At 39.4% G+C, this 24,201-nt stretch overlaps 1 protein-coding gene across 1 annotated transcript in view; it reads right to left on the bottom strand.

The window, feature by feature from the left end:
- AK4 (adenylate kinase 4) overlaps nt 1-24,201 on the bottom strand; it is a 73,190-nt gene that overhangs the window by 25,432 nt on the left and 23,557 nt on the right. Inside the window, exon 2 of the mRNA XM_007460079.1 lies at nt 12,737-12,856. Within this exon, the coding sequence (XP_007460141.1) occupies nt 12,737-12,856 (120 nt within the window). The remainder of the gene's footprint in view (nt 1-12,736; nt 12,857-24,201) is intronic.

The raw sequence follows: 24,201 nt of genomic DNA, 5'->3' as shown, positions 1-24,201 counted from the left end.
GACTGTTTCAATTTTGAGCCGTGTGGTCTCTGTGGCAGTGCTCACTTCTGCCGTGGGGGTGAAAAAGCAGCCCCAGGCCTTGCACCAACAGCGTGGCTGTGTGGCAGGAACACTTTGTTCAGGGAGGCCGAAGTGTGAATTTCAGGGCATTTTCCCATGTCACGAAATACTATTTTTTCCCAACCATTTAAAAGCACAGCGGACTTCCCTGGTGGTCCAGTGGGTGAGACTCCATGCTCCCAATGCAGGGGGCCCGGGTTTGATCCCTGGTCGGGGAACTATGTCCCACATGCCGCAACTAAGAAGTCCGAATGCCACAACTAAAAGATCCTATGTGCTGTGGCGAAGATCCCACGTGCCGCAACTACGACCCAGTGCAGCCAAAATAAATAAATAAATATTTAAAAATAAAAGAGAATGTGTATGTATGTATGTATATATATATATATATATGTATGTATAACTGAGTCACTGCTGTACAGCAGAAATTAACACAACATTGTAAATCAACTATACTTCAATACAATAAATTTTTTTAAAAAGTAGGGCACCTTTACTCATATATAAATCATATACCATACAAGCCACTCATTTAAAGTGTACTATTCAATGGTTTCTGGTATATTCAGGGACATAACTAAGATTAATCAAAATAAAATTAACAGAAGTGGTAGTGGGAAAAAAAATGAGTGCACAGAATTCATTAAAATTTCTTAACTGTAAGATCAAAAAAATGGGAAACTAAAGTTACAGAGAAATTTATAATAAATTTTAACAATAAAAGCTAAGAAAAATGGAAGGAAGGGGAGAGGAGATGGGAGGAAGTAAAGTATATTCTCTAAATTTGAAATGTGAGACTAAAAAAAAAAACAACAAATCTGTCATCTCCTAATGTCTTTCACATTTTTAAAAATAAATTTATTTATTTTATTTTATTTATTTTTGGCTGCGTTGGGTCTTTGTTGCTGCACGTGGGTGGTGAGCAGGGTCTACTCTTCGCTGCGGGTGCACGGACTTCTCATTGCAGTGGCTTCTTCTGTTGCAGATCACGGGCTCTAGGCACGCGGGCTTCAGTAGTTGTGGCTCGCGGGCTCAGTAGTTGTGGCTTGCGTGCTCTAGAGCGCAGGCTCAGTAGTTGTGGCGCACACGCTTGGTTGCTCAGCGGCATGTGGGATCTTCCCAGACCAGGGCTCAAACCCGTGTCCCCTGCATTGGTAGGCGGATTCTTAACCACTGTGCCACCAGGGAAGTCCCATCTTTCATCTTCTTAAGGGGCTCCCATAGGAATTAATATCACTGGTGATGAAGAAAGTTTCATCTGAAATTCAGTGATAATTCCTTAGGGTTCACTTTAGCTTTTGCTATAATAAATTTGAGTAAAATTAATTGCCTTTTTTAAAGAATGTAAAGGATGATATCATTCTTACAGATTTTTATCTGCATATGTGCATGGAGAGGTATCTACAATGATGGTTTGCAATTGTTAACCCTGGTTATTTCCGGCTAGTGGGATTTTAGGCAATTTGTTGCCTTTCTTTGCATTTTTCCATATGGCCTGAGTGTTTTATAGTGATCATGTATAATTTCTATAAAAACAGTATAAAAAAGGTGAAGTTAAATCGTCTGTGGGAATTCCCTGGCAGTCCAATGGTTAGGACTTGGCACTTTCACTGCCGAGGGCCTGGGTTCAATCCCTGGTCAGGGAACTAAGATCCCGCAAGCCGCACAGCACGGCCCAAAAATAAAATAAAATAAATTGTCTGCACTTTTCCACATCACCTTCTACTTTTAACCCTAATCAACTTGTTCTTCTTTCCAAAATCAGAGTTTTCGTATTAGTAATAGGAAAATCAAGAGAGTTTTATCCTGTTTTGTTTTATATTTACTAGGTAAGGTTTAATGGAGGATGACTGATTTTGTTTACTTAGGCTTTACCCAAGTGTACTTAGTGAGGGGTAAAAATGATGATCCTTATTTATTAGCATGACAATATTTTTGTTAAGTTTCTCAACAGTTTATTATTGAAATGTTAAGTTCTAACATCTATATCAGTGTCTATGTATATATTTACATTAATAATAATTATCAAGTAAATTTTTTTACACTGAAAATAAGAACACACATCTAACACCTGACCACCTACTGTGCTCCAGAACTCCACTACAAGTTTTACATTTGCTAGCCAATCCTTGCAAACCTATGACATACATACTCCTATTTTACAGATGAGGAAAAAAAAGAAACCAGGAAAGGTAAACTTGCTTGCTCAAGACTACAAGCTAATAAGGCCTGACTCCTAAGTCCATGCTCTTTCCACCACATAACTGTTTTCTTAGTATGGAACTTTGTGCATAGTAAGTGTACAATAATTGTTTTATTATTAAACTAGCAAAGTATACCTCATAAGCTTTGGATGTAGTTTTGCAATGAACTGTCTTAGTTCATCCAATTCCCAAGATACCTGCTTCCTAAATTAGGGAAGCAGCCTCTCCTAACATCTAAAATTACTTTCATCCTGTGCCTTACTTTACAGACTCCTAAGTAAGTAGCATTAGCAAATGAGCTAAGTGCATCTAAAAGTGTATGACAAGACAGGTCCAACTACAGGGAAACCATATTTTAATACCTAAAGTATGTCTGAATTTAAATTTTTTTTAATTTAGTTAACTTTTAAATGTTAGTTGAAAGGAAAGTTAAAATATAAATTATTCACTCTTTCAAACTCAGTTTTGAATTTTATTTTTAACTTCCTTCCACCTCATTTATAATATTAACTTTGACACTTAACTCCCTGTTTTTGAATTTCAAGAAGTGTTTAACTTTTGGCCCCATCCACTTTTCCAGCCTCATCTGCTCATATTTTCAGCTCTAGGATTATCCACCTACTTGTGGTTTCCAGAACACACCCTGTTGTTTCATGCCTCTATACCCTTTTTTAAAATTAATTTTTATTGGAGTATAGCTGATTTACAATGTATTAGTTTCTGCTGTACAGCAAAGTGAATCAGTTATACATAGACATATATCCACTCTTTTTTAGATTCTTTTCTCATGCCTCTGTACCTTTTGTACATGATGTTCCCTCCATCTAGAATGTGCTTTATTCCCACTTTCCAAATTTTGCTCCTGGTGTCACCTTCTCCCAGAAGCCTTCATAATAGCTGCCTCCCTTGCCCCCAAGAGAGGGCCAGTCACTTTCTCCCCTGTGCTACCTCTGCCCTCTCACCCCCTTCACTGGTGCTCCCAAGATCCTACACTATGATTGCTTAATGCAGCGTTTGCTCCTCCTGGGCTATGAGGTCAGGAAGTGTGCTACTCCCTCCTCCGATGGATCGATGGGATACACAAATCATGTATACTCAATTTGTTTTCTGAGGTCTGAACCAAGTGTTTCTAGGATGTGTTCAAATATCTGTATACGTATGGTTCCCATATGGTCCTTAATGCTCGCACGTTAAAATCTAGTCATTCCCTGAAAGCACAAACCGAATTAAACAAAGTCAGGATTGTCTGCTATATTAAGATTGTTCCTCATCCTGGGGCAAGAGTCAGATCAATCAGAAGAAACCCACCAGAAATGGACACAGGGACAGGGCCTCAGGAGAGAATCCAACAAAACGAAGAAGAAGAGATCCAGAGATTTACCATGTTTTACAGTCACATACTCTGAGCTCATTCAGACACCAAGGACACTGAACAAAGGAAGAGTCATGGAATAAAAACCAAGTTCTCCGAACTTATGGTTACTGCGGGGGAAGGGTTCCGGGGGTGGGGGGTAGTTAGGGAGTTTGGGATTGACATGTACACACTGCGATATTTTATTTTATTTTATTTTATTTTTTTACATCTTTACTGGAGTATAATTGCTTTACAATGGTGTGTTAGTTTCTGCTTTATAACAAAGTGAATCAGTTATACATATACATATGTTTCCATATCTCTTCCCTCTTGCGTCTCCCTCCCTACCACCCTCCCTATCCCACCCCTCCAGGCAATCACAAAGCACTGAGCTGATCTCCCTGTGCTAGGCGGCTGCTTCCCACTAGCTATCTGCCTTACATTTAGTAGTGTATATATGTCCATGCCTCTCTTGTGCTTTGTCACAGCTCACCCTTCCCCCTCCCCGCATCCTCAAGTCCATTCTCTAGTAGGTCTGTGTCTTTATTCCTGTCTTACCCCTAGGTTCTTCATGACATTTTTTTCCCTAAATTCCATATATATGTATTAGCATACGGTATTTGTCTTTCTCTTTCTGACTTACTTCACTCTGTATGACAGACTCTAGGTCTATCCACCTCATTACAAATAGCTCAATTTCGTTTCTTTCTATGGCTGAGTAATATTCCATTGTATATATGTGCCACATCTTCTTTATCCATTCATCCGACGATGGGCACTTAGGTTGTTTCCATCTCCGGGCTATTGTAAATAGAGCTGCAATGAACATTTTGGTACATGACTCTTTCTGAATTCTGGTTTCCTCAGGGTATATACCTAGTAGTGGGATTGCTGGGTCATATGGTAGTTCTATTTGTAGTTTTTTAAGGAACCTCCATACTGTTCTCCATAGTGGCTGAACCAATTCACATTCCCACCAGCAGTGCAAGAGTGTTCCCTTTTCTCCACACCCTCTCCAGCATTTATTGTTTCTAGATTTTTTGATGATGGCCATTCTGACTGGTGTGAGATGATATCTCATTGTAGTTTTGATTTGCATTTCTCTAATGATTAATGATGTTGAGCATTCTTTCATGTGTTTGTTGGCAGTCTGTATATCTTCTTTGGAGAAATGTCTATTTAGGTCTTCTGCCCATTTTTGGATTGGGTTGTTTATTTTTTTGTTATTGAGCTGCATGAGCTGCCTGTAAATTTTAGAGATTAATCCTTTGTCAGTTGATTCATTTGCAAATATTTTCTCCCATTCTGAGGGCTGTCTTTTGGTCTTGTTTATGGTTTCCTTTGCTGTGCAAAAGCTTTGAAGTTTCATTAGGTCCCATTTGTTTATTTTTGTTTTTATCTCCATTACTCTAGGAGATGGGTCAAGAAGGATCTTGCTGTGATTTATGTCATAGAGTGTTCTGCCTATGTTTTCCTCTAAGAGTTTGATAGTTTCTGGCCTTACATTTAGGTCTTTAATCCATTTTGAGCTTATTTTTGTGTATGGTGTTAGGGAGTGATCTAATCTCATACTTTTACATGTACCTGTCCAATTTTCCCAGCACCACTTATTGAAGAGGCTGTCCTTTCTCCACTGTATATTCCTGCCACCTTTATCAAAGATAAGGTGACCATATGTGCATGGGTTTATCTCTGGGCTTTCTATCCTATTCCATTGATCTATCTTTCTGTTTTTGTGCCAGTACCATACTGTCTTGATTACTGTAGCTTTGTAGTATAGTCTGAAGTCAGGCAGCCTGATTCCTCCAGCTCCATTTTTTGTTCTCAAGATTGCTTTGGCTATTCGGGGTCTTTTGTGTTTCCATACAAATTGTGAAATTTTTTGTTCTAGTTCTGTGAAAAATGCCAGTGGTAGTTTGATAGGGATTGCATTGAATCTATAGATTGCTTTGGGTAGTAGAGTCATTTTCACAATGTTGATTCTTCCAATCCAAGAACATGGTATATCTCTCCATCTGTTTGTATCATCTTTAATTTCTTTCATCAGTGTCTTATAATTTTCTGCATACAGGTCTTTTGTCTCCTTAGGTAGGTTTATTCCTAGATATTTTATTCTTTTTGTTGCAGTGGTAAATGGGAGTGTTTTCTTGATTTCACTTTCAGATTTTTCATCATTAGTGTATAGGAATGCCAGAGATTTCTGTGCATTAATTTTGTATCCTGCTACTTTACCAAATTCATTGATTAGCTCTAGTAGTTTTCTGGTAGCATCTTTAGGATTCTCTATGTATAGTATCATGTCATCTGCAAACAGTGACAGCTTTACTTCTTCTTTTCTGATATGGATTCCTTTTATTTCCTTTTCTTCTGATTGCTGTGGCTACACACTGCTATATTTTAAATGGATAACCAACAAGAACCTACTGTACAGCACAAGGAACTCTGCTCAATATTATGTAATAACCTAAATGGGAAAAGAATTTGAAAAAGAATAGATACATCTATATGTATAACTGAATCACTTTGCTGTACACCTGAAACTAACACATTGTTAATCAACTATACTCCAATATACAATAAAAAGTCTAAAAAAAAAAGTTCTTATACTGTGATTTAAACCAAAGATGACCCTCACAAAGACTTAACATTCTATTAAATTTTGTTAAATTTCTCAGCAGTTTATTACTGAAATGCTAAGTTCTGATATCTGTATTGGTGTCTGTACATATACATATCTTTTTCATTTTCATATTCATTCCTATACATATGAGCACGTCAAGAAGGATGAGCCTGGTGAGGCACCAGAGATTACAATTGTTCAGTCCATGCTTAGCAGGCATGAACACTGCCACTGTACCCAGCAAAGTTCCATCAAGTCTATGACTCTCCATTCTTTAGCAGTCACTCCAATTGCTTCAAACCTTCTGTTCAAGGTATGACAGTATACATATTGCCTTAACAGTGATCAAAGATACATATGTTATCTGACAATATTTTTCAGGACTAAACATCTGAAGGTACTCTTACTGTATAACACAGAGAACTAAATTAAATACCCTGTGATAAACCATAATGGAAAAGAATATAAAAAAGAGAATGTCTATATGTGTATAACTGAGTCACGTTACTGTACAGCTGAGATTGTAAATCAACTATACTTCAATTAAAAAAAAACACATCTGAAGGTAAATGAGTAAAATAATCTATCACCCTCTTAAATGCACACACGCTTGCACACACACACACACACACACACACACACACAAGAAGAAAGCCTGATTCTTTTTTTCCAAAGAGAGTATCTTCAGTGACCTTCCAAACAAACCTATTATACATTTTATTTTTGAAACATACCCTACATTCACAAGGGCAACAGAAAAAAATTGCCCTTGGCATTTCTTAAAAGATGTGATTCAGAAGACACGGGATTGTCAGCTTTTTTTCTGTAGGCATATGTTGCCCAGTGGGATGTAAAACCATTCAGAGGTCTGATTCAGAAAGAAAAATATGAAGGGGATAAGGTCAGAGCAGTTATGTACAGTCCAGTATGGTAAAACACATTTGTAAAATCAGGACAAGATACTGTAGCTCCACCATCTTTAGTCTGGTTTCCCAGCATCCACCTTTTACTTGGATACCAAGGGCTCTGAATGAGCATGTATCCTGGAATATCTTAGGTCTGAGATCATTCACCTCTCAGGCAAAACAAACACATACAAACAGGGCACACACTGAAGTGGCTCTGACTTGTGCTAAAAATAAATAAATGAATAAATCCCAGAATTACCCACAGAAAGCACCAGCTAGTGCTCAGAATGAATCAAATGGAATATACAACCATGGACTGAGATGACTCTCCTTGTAAAGTTATCTTTATCTCCAATGAAAAGGCTTAAATTATATTCCACTTATAATTCCAAAATTTAAGATTGCTTTCTGTCAAACCGAACTTTGACAACAAATTTAAATATTTAGATGACACCTAAAGTCACCTGGCAGACAATTCTGTTACATCTTGAGATAAACTGGGACTGAGCCTGAGAACTTGCAGGTTACTGTTTAAATGCACAGGTTTCGGCAACCAAGTTTAGAAACAAACAAACAAAAAATTCACTACCTAACACACCTCCCTATGGGCCCCATCTCACTGCCAGCTGCTTTTTAAAAAGTGAAGAATTTGTATTTGAGCTGGTTGTTTATAAGAGCTGGTTATAGTTCCCTAGTTACTTCACCTTAAGATCACCTAGTAAGCAGTAAACACCCTCTTTAAAAAAGAAAAAACAAACAAAACCATCATAGCAAAATTAGAAGGCTTGTGCATGACATTCCTCTGGTTGAATATTTGTCTTAAAAATTAAAATTATTTTCAGAAAACCGCCCTCACACATTAAACGTCCAAAGAAATTAAAGAAAGAAAAAGAAAAAAAGAGGGGGAAAACCACACTTATATACACATATTAACACATAAAAGAGTGTTTCTTATCCAACTGAAAAGCACACTGTGAAGGCAAGGTGGTGCTGAACTGTTTTTAGCAAGGACGTAGCTGACCAAACCACAGAGCACTCACCAAGCCCATCCACTGCCACCCCTGGCGTTCCCTTGGTTTGCATCCATGGTACGTATTTCCACCCACCATTTGCAGGATGCCTGTTTACAGCCATATGGACCAAGATGATGAGTCATCTGTCATCCAGAATTCTTTTCTTGACCTTTCCACATGCAATCACCTTTAGCACACACTCCATAGGCACGTCCTCCGCAGAACACGTGCCCTTGAACATAAGGAGTTTCAAACTGAACACAGAACTTAGCATTCTTGATGGTCCTCACTTTGCCAAGTGGATTTATTCCAGAGCTTTAAAGAAAAATCACAACCGAAACCGTGACCAGATGTGTTTAGAAAGATACAAACTAAATCAGTTAGGAGACTGACGTCCTTTACTAAAAACAGGCCTATGAGGTAAAAGAACTTCAGTTACTCACCGAGAGGAAGTTATAGCAAAACAAAGCAGTGAAAAGATACATAAAACATTTCACAACTGAAGCTGACTTTTCCAACTTCACGTGGCTGAATATTTTTTAAACTATTTTTGAACTTAACACTTCATGTAGTAACCTAAAAACAAAAATTCATGACCTGTACCTTATGTACAACAAATCACAAAATCTCATACAGCACTTACTATATGGCAAATATAAGTGCTTTCCGTACATTCACTTACTTCACCCTTTCTGTAATCTCTGTTTTCCATGAGGAAAAAGATGCAGAGACCTACGGGTAACGTGCCCAAGGGCACTGACAATGGCAGAGCTGGGATTCAAAGCGGGTAGTCTGGTTCTAACTGGGATCAGTGGTTATTATACTAACCACCTTCCCAAAGGAGTTTAACATAGATGATCCTTTTTTAAAACAGTTAAGGTTACTTAAAACTACACAAGTTTATTTCATAAGGTGAGAAGCCTTACAATTAAAGAATTTAATCTAGAGAAATTACTGTTAGGTGGTGGCAGGGCTAAAGTTTATCAGTCCCGGCAAACACCCCCATAAGAAGAAGTAGAGGGAGACTAACTTTTTTGAGTTAAATATTCAGAGTCTGGAGAAATTAACATAGTTGGAGAAGTGTAGGGAAGGTGACGACAGCCAAGAAACTCCAAAAGCTGGGAAGGCGATCAAAGAAAACCCCAGGGCTACAGTGCCTAACATCAGTCACACTCCTGTCAATTCCTCCTCCTCAATGCAGTCTTTCAGGAATAGTGCCTCCTCGCATCTCACTGCTGATGCTCAAATTCAGGCCTTCAACATCTCTTGGTCCAATTGTGCTAACAATCTCTTCCTCAGCTTCTAGTCACCACCTCCTCCCCTACCCCAGCATCTAATAGCTCTGCTGCTAACAGAACAGTCTTTCTGAAACACAAATACATCCGATTATGTTATTCCCCTTTTTAACTCTTCGGTGGTCCCTACAGCCAAAAATTTCCAGTTCCACCATCTCTGCATAGAATCAAAGTCCATCACCCCAGGATTTCCCCTGCCTCTCTGTTTGCAGGCCCAGGAAAACACTAGGCTAAGTCATTCCTCTCTTACCCAGTTCACATTGCGCCTCTGCTGAAAAAATCCTTCTTCCCAACCCCCATTAGTCAACCTGCAGAACATCTCTCTATTCATCTCTTTTTCCATAAAGTTGTTCCACTCCTGCCTCCCACCAATAGAACCGACAATTTTCTCCTTTGGGTCTTCAGTGTACCACATGTATATGATTTTATTATACTGTCAACTTTTTACACACCTGACTCCCCTACTGTAATATAAGTCCCGTAAGAATACAGAAAGTGTCTTGTCATTTTATCAACAGCACCTGATAGTGCCCGACACACAGTAGGAGCTTTATTCATTACTGCCTGATAAACACATGCCTTCCATGGGCCATTATAGCCTTTCTATTGACAAAAGTTTTCAGTTCAGTCTCTTGGTTCCCTCCAGCCCCATGAGAACATAGGTCCTGATTTTTTTAAATGGAAGGCATTCTAGAAAGATATGATCTGCTCTATAGTCAACTCTTCAGAACACCTCCAAAGTGAAGAATAAATGTTGAATAGTAGAGTTCACAAAGAATGGACCATAGAACAAATCCCCGAGGTTATAGGTAGGGTAGGAGATTCTATGGTCAAATACATTCAGAACGCCTCATGACATTTCCTTCTATGAAGTTAAATCACATTATCATATTAAAGGTTCATTAAAGTCCTAAGAAATTGGTTAACTTTGGACTTACTAACTTTGGATAGGCAAGTGAACCTTCCTTTGCTTCTGTTTTCTCATCAGTAAATGGAAATAACAGTCTCTACCTTGATATGGTTATTGTAGGAATTGAATGAGATAATAAATATCAAATGTTCAGAACAATACTTGGCATACAGTAAGTGCTCAGTCAGTAAATTCAAGCAACATTTAACATTTAAATTGACATTTTCTTTTTCTTTTTTTTTTTTTTGGCGGTACGCGGGCCTCTCACTGTTGTGGCCTCTCCTGTTGCGGAGAACAGGCTCCGGATGCGCAGGCTCAGCGGCCATGGCTCACAGGCCTAGCCACTCCACAGCATGTGGGATCTTCCCGGACCAGGGCATGAACCCATGTCCCCTGCATTGGCAGGCGGACTCTCAACCACTGCGCCACCAGGGAAGCCCTAAATTGACATTTTCTAAACACATTTAACTACAAAGTCTGTTTTTTTTGTCTAGCCATTACTAACACTGCACACTATACACTTTGAGAAACACCAATATAGAATAAATACTCTACCACAAGTTGGTCATTATGGAGATTTACGGCTCCAGACTTTAGGAGAAATATAGGCAATCTGATAGTTAAAATGTAGGACAATTCACTCTGGCTTCTCTGTGGCTGGCAAACATCAAAGTTTCAGCTGTCGCAACTTGCTGAAATAGGAAAAAGTGCATTGTGTGAACTGAAGGAAAACTACTCTGCAATGGAAAGAAGTTTCTTATATATAAATCTCACTACCCTTTCCGTATCTAGAAAGCAGTATATTCATCAAGTTCTTATTTTCATTGCCAAGGAATCCTGCTATTAAAGAGTAAGACAAATAATCCATCTAGTCCATTTTTTCCCTTTAATAAATGAAAAGATTTATACTGGTAAAACTTAAAAGTAGATGATTCTTAATTCCAGCTTCCTCAAGTACAAAACTGTGCAGTATTGTGTGTGTGAGCATCTGTATGCATCTTCCTGGGTTAAGTATCATAGGAGTGACTGCGTTTTTTTTTAACCATTTTTATAAAATTGAAGTATAGTTAATTTACAATGTTGTGTTAGTTTCAAGTATACAGCAAAGTGATTCAGTTATATGTGTAACTGAATACATATACTTTTTCATATTCTTTTCCATTATAGGTTAATACAAGATATTGAATATAGTTCCCTGTGCTATACAGTAGGTCCATGTTGTTTACATATTTTACATATAGTAGTGTGTATATGTTAATCCCAAACTCCTAATTTATCTCCTCCCCACTGCTATCCCCTTTGGTAACCATAAGTTTGTTTTCTATGTCTGTGGGTCTATTTCTGTTTTGTAAGTAAGTTGATTTTGTTTCATTTTTTTAGTCCCACATATAAGTGGTATCACATGATATTTGTCTGAGTTTTTTTTAAAAAATCAGGCCTATGTATCATTTAAATATTAAAAATCAAACAATAGGAATGGGTATATACAGTGAAAGGTAAATCTCTCTCCCAACCCTAATCCTTACCCAGAGCCAACCACTAGTGTCAGTTTTTTTTATCCTTCCAAAGACAGCTTATGTATGTGTTTGTAAGTATATATAGTAATATTATACTGTCACTCCATTTTTATGGAGATAATAGTATATGATATTAACTATACTGCAACTAGCTTTTTTCACTTGGCAGTTTACCTTAGAGCCCTATCCATATCAACACAGAGGTACAGATTACTTGGTTAATGGACATACCAAAATTTAAGGCAACCCTATGATAGATAGATAGGTTGTTACCAGTGTCTTGCTATTTACAAATAACACTGAAAACAAACATCCTTTAACATACATCTTTAGGCAAGAAATCAAGCAGGGAATTGCTGAATCAAAAAATGTAAAGACTGCTAAACTGCCCTCCAAAGGTTGCCCATTTTATCCTCTCAAGAATACTTACTTCCTATACTCTTACGGTTTTCAGATTTTCTATCTTTTTTAATCTGACAGGTAAAAAATGATAACTAATGCTTTTAATTTATGTGGCCTATTTTGAATGAAAGAACCTCTGATTTAAGATGAGTCATACTTATGACAACTGAGTCATGGAAACAAAGGCACGATCAGAACTGGAACAATAACAGGAATTCAGTGAAGGTTTGCTTCAAGCTGACGGCTCTAGGGATGGTGGTCTGCAGACAGAGGAATTAAAAGGTTTCACCACGTGAGGTTTCTATCACGTTGCCAAACTGGAATATGTCTAAATAGATGACTGAACATTTAGGGGAAAAGGGCATTTTGCAACCTGTAAGAAATACGGGAGTGTGCAAGGAGACAATGACCCACTATTGGCAGAGGTCCAGCGGACCCACACGTTCAACTCACCATCCAGTAGCCAGTGCTGGCCGCGCCTGTTCTCCAGCTCTGACAGCATGAGGCGTGTGATCACGTGATCTGGAACCAAAAGACTTTTCTCTATGTACTGCTTTGCCATATCACCAACTTCTATTAAAGACAGGAAAAAGACACTCTCAAAAAAGAAGCTAAAAAAAAAAAAAAAAAAAAACTTACAAACTCTTTTCTGACAGTTTTGCCTTCTTTCTCATTCCTCCCTGACAGCACGGGGAAGCTGAGAGGCACAACCACTCCTTAGAGACCAAAGGAAAAATTTTCCACTGCTCTTCTAGAAAGAATGCTGGATGACACAAACATCAACCGGTTTATTTCTTTTCATGAGCCTCAGGATAAGCAGATGGCACCTTGCTGACGCAGCTGCAGAAGCAACGCAGTGTTATTAGTGGAATGCCAAGTTCATAAAAAGATGTGAATTTTAAAATTTTTTTCAAAGAAAAAAAATGCTCATATCATAATTTAAAATAACAATTTCTTATATGTGGAAATTGTAAGTCGGGTTCAGGAGAACAACTTAGCAGTTTAAATCTGCTAAATTTCTAGGAACTGAATTTCTTTTTTTAACCAAGATGAAGTCCTCTGCTCTCCAGGGATCTGATAATGAACCATGAAGAAACATTCTTGACAGGCCAATTAAGTTCTTATAAAAACATATAGCAGAATTATATTACTAGGTAAAAAAGCTCAAGAACCATTTAGCCTCCACCTTCACCTAGAATTTAAGGCAGAGACCTTCCTTCCCCAGACTGAGCCTATACTCCCAACTCTGACTTCAACACTGAAACGTGGGCTGTGAAGAGTTCCCATCACTGGACAAGGATCTCAAAATTAGGCCCAATGATGTGGATTCGGTAACATGCAAGAAACAGAACATATATGTGGCTAAACATGAATGTGAACAAAACACATTCAACAAGGATTTGTTGACTGCATACGATTTAACAGGTAATATTCGACAAATGTAACAGCGACTAAAAGTTGCAGCTACTGACCTCTAAGCAGTATTACTTTCCTTAAGTGCAACAATAACAGTCTTAACTGAGAGTACATATCATCCCAGGCACTTATACGTGTTATTTCATTGATTCCTAAGATCCTCAACTTTAGACAGGAGGTAACACCCATATTTTTTAATGACAGCTTTACTGAGATATAATTCACACACCACAACATTCACCATCTTAAAGTGTACAATTCAGTGGTTTTTTAATGCTTCCTCAGTGTTGTGTAACCATCACCACTACCTAATTTCAGAACATATATATGACCCCAGAAAGAAACCTTGTACCTATTAGCAGTCACTCCCCATTTCCTCCTCCCTCTAGGCCCTGGCTTCTACTAATCGACTTTTTGTCTATAGATTTGCCTACTCTGCACATTTCACATAAATGGAAGCACACTATGTGGTTTTTTGTGTCTGGTTCCTTCACTTAGCATAATGTTTTCAAGATGCATCCATGTTGTACCACCTACAGTGCTTCATTCATTTTCATGGCTGAATATTATGATTCCATTGTATGGACATATCATATTCTTTTTCACTCTTTGGATATTTTGAATAATGCTGCAGTGTACAAGTTTTTGTGTGAATGCATGCTTTCAGTTCTCTTCGGTAATACCTGTAAGGTATATATGTTTTATATCTGAAAAATCACTGTCAGACAGAACGTTCAGAGTAACTGACAAGCTTGGTGTTTACTCTGCAATGGTCAGGCCAGCCCCAGAGCCCTGTTTTTAGTCCCATCCACCAAACTTTAAGGTACATATAAACAATAAATACACATCTTCCAAGGTGAGAGACCAAGACGTGAACTGGCTCCAAATATCCCATGAGGAAACAGTAATGAGTAGGAATTGTGTTGTTTGGAAAAGAGAAGAACCAGAGAAGGACATGACAACAATTTACCCATAACCTGATACTTGGCACATGGAAAAGGCATTAATTTATTTAATCCTCAGGGCTTAGAATTAGGACTAGTAGTACGAATTATAAATGGACAGGAAAAGTTGCCTAAGGAAATGTTTGAATGGAGACTGCCCAGGAAGGGATATTATAGAGAGATTTTGAAAACTGGATTGGGGATTGGGCTTAAATTCATGTTTTAGGTCCCTTCAGATGGAGGATTTATGGTATTAGGATATATCTGAATTCAGTAATTTAATGGAGAACAGTATCAAAATGATAAGTCTAAGGCCTCTGATTATCTCCTGACCCTCCTAAATGGCTTCCACTGACACCTCTGACACGTATCCTGTCCAAGCTCAACATTCCCCTCCCACTCTGCTCTTGGCCTAATGTTTCCTGCCTCCTCAGTAATGGAGTCCCCCATTATCCGCAGTTTTCTTGGATTCAGTTACCCAAGGTCAACCACGGTCTGAAAATATTAAATGGAAAATTCCAGAAATAAGCAACTCGTAAGTTTTAAATCGGGTGCCGTTCTGAGCAGCATGATGAAATCTCTTGCCGTCCAACTCCGTCCAGCCTGGGATGTGAATCATCCCTTGATCCAGAGTATCCCACCAGTTAGTCACTTAGTAGCCGTCTTGGTTATCAGATCAATGGTCTCAGTACCTTCAAGTGACCATATTTTACATAATAATGACACAAAGTGCAAGAGTAGTGATGCTGGCCATTTGGATGTGCTAAAGAGAAGCTGTAAAGTGCTTCTTTTAAGTGAAAAGGTAAAAGTTCAACTTAAGGAGGAAGGAAAAACATTGTATGCTGAGGCTGCTAAGGTATATGGTAAGAACAAATCTATCTGTGAAATTGCAAAGAAGGAAAAAGAAATTCATGCCAGTTTTGCTGCTGAACCTCAAACTGCGAAAGTTATGAACACAGTGCATGATAAGGGCTTAGTTAAGATGAAAAATGCATTAAATTTGTACAATAAGATACTCTGAGACCACATTCACTTAACTTTTAGTACAGTATATTGTTATAATTGTTCTATTTTATTAATTATTGTTGTTAATCTCTTACTTTACCTAATTTATAAATTTTACCATAAAATTACTTTATCAAAATTACTTTATCCTAGGTATGTATGTATAGAGAAAAAACATATATATATATATATATATATATATATATATATAGGGTTCAGTACTCTCTGTAGTTTCAGGCATCAACTGGGGGCCTTGGAACCTATTCCCCATGAATAAGGGGATGTCACCTAAGGTTAAGCACAGTTGTCTTGATTTTCTTGATTTTTCCCATTCTTTTATATCTAACTGAACATGAAGATTTTGAAATTCTACTTCCACAGGTGTCTCTCATATCCAAGACAATTGATCAAAACATAATAGTGCAACAGTAACTATTGGTCAACAAATTTGAGTAAGCTGTGGGGATGTTGCAGAACAGGCTATGTCCTTGTGAGGACAGAAAAGTGCAGCGATGGCCCTGGACCACCCTGGTAGTTAACAGGAGCACATGGCTTATCAGAAAGCTGAGCCAAAGGAAGAAAGCAGCTAGATACACTCCAAAACCTTATTTAGAAATCTTTATATAGTGAAGAGGAGACAATTGGTCAAAGAATCAACAGACTGATAAACCATCTCATAGCTAAGATCAAAGTGGGTCCTTTACCCATACCAAAATCGTTGACCATCTACAAAATCAGAAGATTGCTTCTGGGGTCTTCCACATATCAGTCAACCAAAAGAATAAATAATAGATTACCTAAACAGCCAATTCTCAATTCTTAGCTTACCTGACTTCTCAGTAGCATGCGAGATGGCTCCTTTGCAATAAGTACAGCAGCTAGAGTGATCCTTTTAAAATGCAAGCCCATCATAACCCTCCAATGACTTCCCATCTCATTGGACGTATAAGCCAAGTCCTCACCTTGGTCTCCAAGGCCCTGTGTGATTAGGCCCTAGTTCTCTGACCCCATCTCCTACTTCTCTCCTCATTGCCCAACCTATTCCAGACATAACAGCCTCCTTGCACTTTCCTGAAGATCATAAGCATGTGCCCTCGCCAGGACCTTTGCATTTGTTCTTTCCTCTGCCGGGAATACTCTGCCCTCCAGAATTTCACATGGGTCAAGCCCTCATTGCATCCAGATCTCTGATTAAGTATCACCTCAGAATGGGCTTCTCGGGGTTTCCCTGGTGGCACAGGGGTTGAGAGTCCGCCTGCCAATGCAGGGGACACGGGTTCGTGCCCCGGTCCGGGAAGATCCCACATGCCGCAGAGCGGCTGGGCCCATGAGCCATGGCCGCTGAGCCTGCGCCTCCGGAGCCTGTGGTCTGCAAAGGGAGAGGCCACAACAGTCAGAGGCCTGCGTACAGCAAAAAAAAAAAAAAAAAAAAAAAAGGGCTTCCCACCCTATCTAAACAGCACAAGCACAAACACACACCCCTATCACCCTCTATTCTCTTATCCTACTGTGCATTATTTTCTAGAACTACAGACTTTACGTATTGTATATTGATGTATTTGTGAATTCACTTTCTGTCCTTCCCCACTAGAATATTGCTATTAGTTCACTGAAAAAATAATACTACTTTCCTCACTGCCATATCCTCAGTGCTTAGAATATAATCTGGCATGTATAGATAACTCCATAATATTTTGTTGCATGAATGAATGAATACACTGAAGATTACAGAGAATTCTTTTCCCCTGGCAAAAATCAACCTGATCTTCCTATACAGTTATTACAGAACCATTTCCCCAAGATCATAGATAGCTCAACTTTGCCAGGTATCAACTTTTTCAAGGGAAATATAGACAAAGTGTGATCAGTATTAACTAGGTGAGATGGCCATGTAGGGTTTCATAGCTCAGTCTTATTTCCTCAGCCTTTCAAACTATGAATAGCAATGAATGAGGTCGGGGAGGGAAAATGGGGAGAAGGAAACACCAGGACCCAACGTTGCAGAGGCATGGGGCTGCTTGGCATACTTGGAGGAACTTCAATTAGTGACATCTGACAAAACCACGCCATGAGAGAGAGCTAGACAGGTAGGTTAAGGAGTATGGGCTTCGAGGGACTAAAGGAAAAATGGGTAGTTCCAGAAATGCCATTCCCACAGCTAAAACCAACTATTTAATTTGCAGGGCCCAGAGCAAAATGAAAATATGGAGCCTCCTTGTTCAAAAACTAAAAATTTCTAGATGGCAACAGCAGAGCATTACAGTAAGTGCAGGGCCTTGTGTGACTACACAAGTCAATGCCCACGGCGATGTGAAATTTGGACAGGGTTGGCGTGGTGAAAGCCAAGGAGGCTGTGACAATAATCCAAGCACAAACAGGCCTGGTCCAAAGCAGAGGCAACATTAGAAGACCTTCTGGCCCTTGAGAGTACCTTGAGCTAACCCAACGGAGACTGTGCAACTCCAAGTTCAAAATAACCCTGTGGAAGACTTCCAGAACCATCTTAATCCAATTTACTAGTGAAGAGAAAGATCTAAGCAGCATCCTTTCCCATTTTTGGCAGCCTGGGCTCTTCTCTGGAGCAGGACAGACAGCATACCATCTCATCTGATACAAAATCAAACTTGCTCCATGTCTCTCACTCCACACCCCACCCCCGCAAAAAAACAGGAAAAGCCAACAGCAGTCAGAGCAAAATGGCCTTAACATATCTACACCTGAATGAAGACTTCACTACAACAGCAATCTGAAATAAAACACTAGTTAGAAGACAAGCCCATTCCAGAAAACAGGACCTTCATCTGCCCTTGTCAGTTTGCTTGGAGGAGAAAGCGGTATCATTAAACGCTAATGCCAGCGTGTTTGGATAAAACACATACCTGCTCCAATTCCTCAAGCAGTATTCCAAAGAAAGGCTGTACATACACATATGTTGTCTTACACTACTTTTGCATCCTTAGTGTGTACACGTATGTGCACACACACACACACACACACACACACACTCACTAAAATAATAAAGCATAAACCACCAGGAAGGTTTCAAAAATAAACTTAATAAATTAAGAGTAACTCAAAAAAAGGCCAACAGCTTTGCATATCTTAAGTGTCACAAAAAATAAAAAATAAAAATAATTATGTGTTTATGAGATTGACCAGAACACCAGTGATTAAGGCCACATTTGGAAAAACTTTCTTCAGAAATGGAAAGTGTCAGATGACAAAATGGTATGTATTATAAAATTATGTATGTATGTATATGTATAGATATATATATTACCATTGTCAATGTTAAATGTATTAGAAGAAAATCAATGTTCCACCTCTTTTACAATATAAATTTTGTAGCAATGCATCTTAAAAACCTATTCCATTTAATTACTACTAAATATAAATTAAAATAGACATGACCTTGGTTACCTTGAGAAATATATATTTTCAATTTCTAGCCAGATCAGACAACATATAAGTTTTCAGAATTTAACACTACCTATTAAGTTGTATATTTAAAATAACACCAAGTAGAAAAATTTAAGATAACACAGAACTTAAGTACCTATTAAATTGGTCATTTCTCCAAAACTCAGGCTTCCAGGCTATGGAAGATATTTTTATTGACCTCAGTTCTTCCGCATTAAAGTTGTCCATATTCGCCTTAACAGACTGACATAGATCATTGTATTCTGGGCAGCAAATACGGCAAAACACTGTCCACTGCTAAAAGGGGAGGATTTGGGGCACACGATTTGAATTATCTTGATTAAAAAGAAAATACTGGGACTTCCCTGGTGGTGCAATGGTTAAGAATCCACCTGCCAATGCAGGGGACACAGGTTCGATCCCCGGCCCGGGAAGATCCCACATGCCACAGAGCAGCTAAGCCCATGCACCACAACTACTGAGCCTGTGCTCTAGAGCACACGAGCCACAACTACTGAGCCCGCGTGCCTACAGCCTGTGCTCCGCAACAAGAGAAGCCACCACAGTGAGAAGTCCACAACGAAGAGTAGCCCCCACTCGCCGCAACTAGAGAAAGCCTGCACGCAGCAACAAAGACCCAAATATAAAATAAATTTATAAAAAAGAAAGAAAAGAAAAAAAAAATACCTTTGTCTAAATAACTAGGAGAGCCACTAAGCAAATAACATTTCTTTAGAAAAACCATGAGAAAACACAGACATGTAGGTGGCACAAAATCCATTCTATAGCCACCCTAAATATTCACAACTGCCAGCTCAAACATTCCAGAGACTGAATGACTTCCAAAAAGAAATAAATGCATAAAGGTCCAATATGTGAAAGACAGATTACTGAAATGGGACGGTGGGGGGAGATGGTAAACACTGTTCACTAAGGGGAAACTGGAGAATATGGGATGTGGTTGGTTTTATGGTTTAAATACTCTCTGAATCCACTTAATACTCACTCAGTTGATATTTATTCAGCATCTACCATGTGCCAGGCCCTGTGCCAACCTCAGAGGAGCCCTGTCCCAACCTCAGAGGAGGCCTGTCCCAGAGCTCAGAACCTAAACACGGGGATCAGGTGCCAGCCACAGAAAGCTTTCAATAGCAAAATTTTATGGAATTTTACTCTGGTCAGGCAAAAAAATTAAATAGTCGGTAATTATCACATTAAGTTATACAAGCTCTTACGTTGCCAATAAAATTCCATATAAATATATTTTGAAACAGAAAGAGGCTCTTGGTCACAAACAAAATGAGGGTATTTGGTCAAATATTCAACCTGCCAGCTGAAGAGTTATCCCTAAAATCCTAGTCCAGAGTTAACAGAAAGTCAACCAGGATCCCTTAATCTCTTGACACTGGAGACAAAAAGATTTGTTTTAACAAAGGTGGAGATTAAGAAAGATAATCAACTTTAGTCAGGTAAAATCCACTACTGGAATGGAAGTCTCTTGAAACCAAACCTCAACTACTATTAATACTTTAAGCAAAGGCAAGTGAGGTCTTTTTATTTGATTTGAATATATCTGTCTTTTGTCTTTCTTTGTCAAATACTTTTTTCAGTAACTAGCCCAGAAAGTGCCAGCATAAGGACAACAATGACAAGGGTGTTTTGTGGCATGGGCCTCCAACCAGCTGTGCAATGACCCTGCCAGCATCCTACCAGAGACCTCCCACTTTATCCCTAGTGTATGCGAGTTACTCCAATTACTCAGAACCACAGGTGAAAACTCTCTTCCCCAGGAACATGCCACTTATCTAACCAAAATTTTCTGTGTATCTACTACATGCAAGGCACAAGAGATACAAATATAAGAACACCTCCAAGAATGAGGAGTGGGGACAGACTCATGAACATAATTATTAAAAAGTGTATGCTTGGGCTTCCCTGGTGGCGCAGTGGTTGAGAGTCCACCTGTCAGTGCAGGGGACACGGGTTCGTGCCCCGGTCCAGGAGGATCCCACATGCCACAGAGCGGCTGGGACCGTGAGCCATGGCCGCTGAGCCTGCGCGTCCGGAGCCTGTGCTCCACAATGGGAGAGGCCACAACAGTGAGAGGCCTGCGTACCGCGCAAAAAAAAAAAAAAAAAAAAGTGTACGCTCTGGGACTTCCCTGGTGGTCCAGTGGTAAAGAATCTGCCTTCCAATGCAGGGGATGCAGGTTCGATCCCTGGTCGGGGAACTAAGATCCTACATGACACGGGGCAACTAAGCCCACGCACCACAACTACTGAGCTCGCACGCCTCAATGAGCAAGCCCGTGTGCCACAAACTACAGAGCCCACGCGCCACAACTAAAGAGAGAACACACGCATGCCGCAACTAAAGAGAAGCCCCTGAGCCGCAACGAAGACCCGAAGCAGTCAAAAAAAACTATAATAATAATAAAATAAAATAAATAAAATTTAAAAAGAAGGTACCTGAGATAAATTTATAACTTATTTATTGTAAAATAATGCAAAACCTTGAAACTATAAAGACTTTAATCCTATTTGTTCTTTGTTCCTTTGGACATCATCAGACTAAGATGCCCAACAGGTTCAGGTCACTGACCACATGTCTCGCCTGATTTCACATGAACGACACCTGTCTTCAAAACTTTTCTTCTGCCATTGAGTCTCAGGGTAAAAAATTTAGCTCATCATGGGGTCAATTATTATTTGTGTTTTAACCAAAGGAAACTGCAGTGAAAAACTATTTAAATCCTATTTTTAAATTATTTAAATCTATATAATCAATTACTCCCTACATCAAAAGGATGTTAACAGTAAAAAAATTTCTTTTTCTTTTTAGATTTGAACCCAAATTTATGTAAAGTACAAATGTTTATCTCTTTACCACTAATTCTGAGATTAAAATAAAAGAATTTGTAATGTGATTTCTTTTTTTCTATCGAGATATGACTCACATATAACATTACATCGGTTTCAGGCCTACAACATAATGATTTGATGTTCACATATATTTTGAAATGATCACCACCATCAGTCTAGTTAACATCTGTCACCATACATAGTTACAAACTTCTTTTTTTCTTTCGGCTACACCACACAGCATGTGGGATTTTAGTTCCCTGACGAATGGATCGAACCCGCACCCCCTGCAGTGGAAGCACGGAGTCTTAACCACTGGACGGCCAGGGAAGTCCCCAAACTCTTTTTCTTATGATGAGAACTTTTAAGATATATTCTCTTAGCAACATTCAAATACATAATACAGTATTATTAACTATAGCCGCCATGTTACACATGACATCCCAGGACCCTTATAACTGAAGTTTGTACCTTTTGATCCCACAAGGCCGCAGCCTCTGGCGACCACCAATCTGTTGACCACCAATCTGTTCTCTGTATCTATGAGCTCAAGGTTTTTTTGTTTTGTTTGGTGTGTTTTTTAGATTCCACATAAGTGAGATCATACAGTTTATTTACTCGTGATGTCTGCATTTCTATCAAGGGCCAATATCCTTTCAAAACTACTGTAATGGCTTCATAATGAGGCAAAGAGCCAATACGCTACAATGAATTACCACCAGGCTGGGAATCTGGAGTCTTGATCTGAAGTTTGCCTCCAAGTCTCTGCCCACAGGACTGAACACATCAACGTCCTTCACTTATCGCAGCCTCAAGTTTCCTCATCTGCACGAGGGAGGTGGACTCTTCCTCTGTCACCTCAGAGGTGGAATTTCAATTTCCTGTACCTGGCTTTTGGCTTAGAGGGCTGGCTTCTCAGTACGCCTGAAACCACAGCAGGATCCTTTCCACCACCAAGACTCTACCTCTCAGGTGAGGACAGGGACCCCAGAGACTGAGAGTCTCCCTGCCTTTATGGGCAGCTAAGGCGCTGATCATTACACCCATTCTAGATGTGAGGAGTGGCGTCCGGACCAGAACTCAGGCGTGACAGTCTGCCTGGGAATAAGGGCCAATGCTTTGTTTGGCCTCTTTGCTTTTTTTTTCCTCTCTAGCCAGACAGGATATTTACATTCACTTAGTCTAATTTTGTACCCTAGGTCCAAAAATGTGTTGGCCGTGGGTGTGTTTCTATAATAGCCAAGATAAAAATATGCATGGACAGAAGCCTTGACTTTGGATAGGGTAGGGGCTAGCATTACTGAGAAAGAAGGTGATCCAATATCTAAGCACAAGGAATAAATACCCTTAAGCTTTCTCATCTCACTAGCAGGTCAATTATGAGACCGCCTCCCCCCCACACACACAGATTCAAAGAATCAAATTGTACAGTAACTTCATTTTAAGATTTTAAATAAATCGTGAAAAGAAAAAGATACTGGAATTTCATTAAGCCAAAAAAAAATTTGGATGTCCTACGTCGGGAATATTTTCTTGGCCTAGAATAGGAACACATGCATTTATAGACACACCACTAACATCTGGAGAAGGGCCACATGCTGCCTTACATAAGCAGCAAGGGAGAAAAAGCAGATTGGAGTGAAGGCAACAGAATCTGGGCAAGGGAACAAATGGGGAAAGGCAAGTAATAGAAATCCACAAGGTTTACCAAAATCAAAGATGAGTTTTAGACCCAGAGCATTTAACCATCTCCTCAAGCTCAAGTTCTGCAAGTCTGCCTTGGCATCCACCATACCGGGCACTTTCAGCTCCAAGGAGTGGGATCGTACTTCAAATCTTACAAGCTCTCTAGATTTTCTCAACTCCCCTGTGACCTTATCACAACCCAACTACTAGCCCCATTCAGAGGACAGGGAGGAATTTCACTTTTAAAGCAACATAAAAGGAACTCCTTCCCATTGCAGAAGATCCCGGGTGTGGATCTGGCTGTACCAGGCGTCTTGTCGGCTGCCTCTCTGGGCAGGATCTTGGCTGCAGATCTGTACAAGGGAAGCTGCTGTTTCCTCCAGTGCCATCTGCTCAAACAGAATGGATTGCCCATGGGGGACTTTTTTTTTCTCTCTCCCTGCCTCCCTCCCTTTTCCCTCCCTCTGTCATAGCTTTCCGGCAATATTCTGGTCAAGCACTACTCCAAGAACACCAAAGAGGTACACGTTCCCCGGCCTCCCACGGCTGGTAGGAGAGAGTCCTGCGAACAAAGGGAAAGAGAAGG

This window comes from Lipotes vexillifer, unplaced genomic scaffold, assembly GCF_000442215.2.
Source record: "Lipotes vexillifer unplaced genomic scaffold, Lipotes_vexillifer_v1.1 scaffold134, whole genome shotgun sequence".
Classification (NCBI taxonomy): Eukaryota; Metazoa; Chordata; class Mammalia; order Artiodactyla; family Lipotidae; genus Lipotes; species Lipotes vexillifer.
Note: the sequence above shows the minus strand (reverse complement) of the source record. Positions and strands in the feature narration are given on the sequence as shown.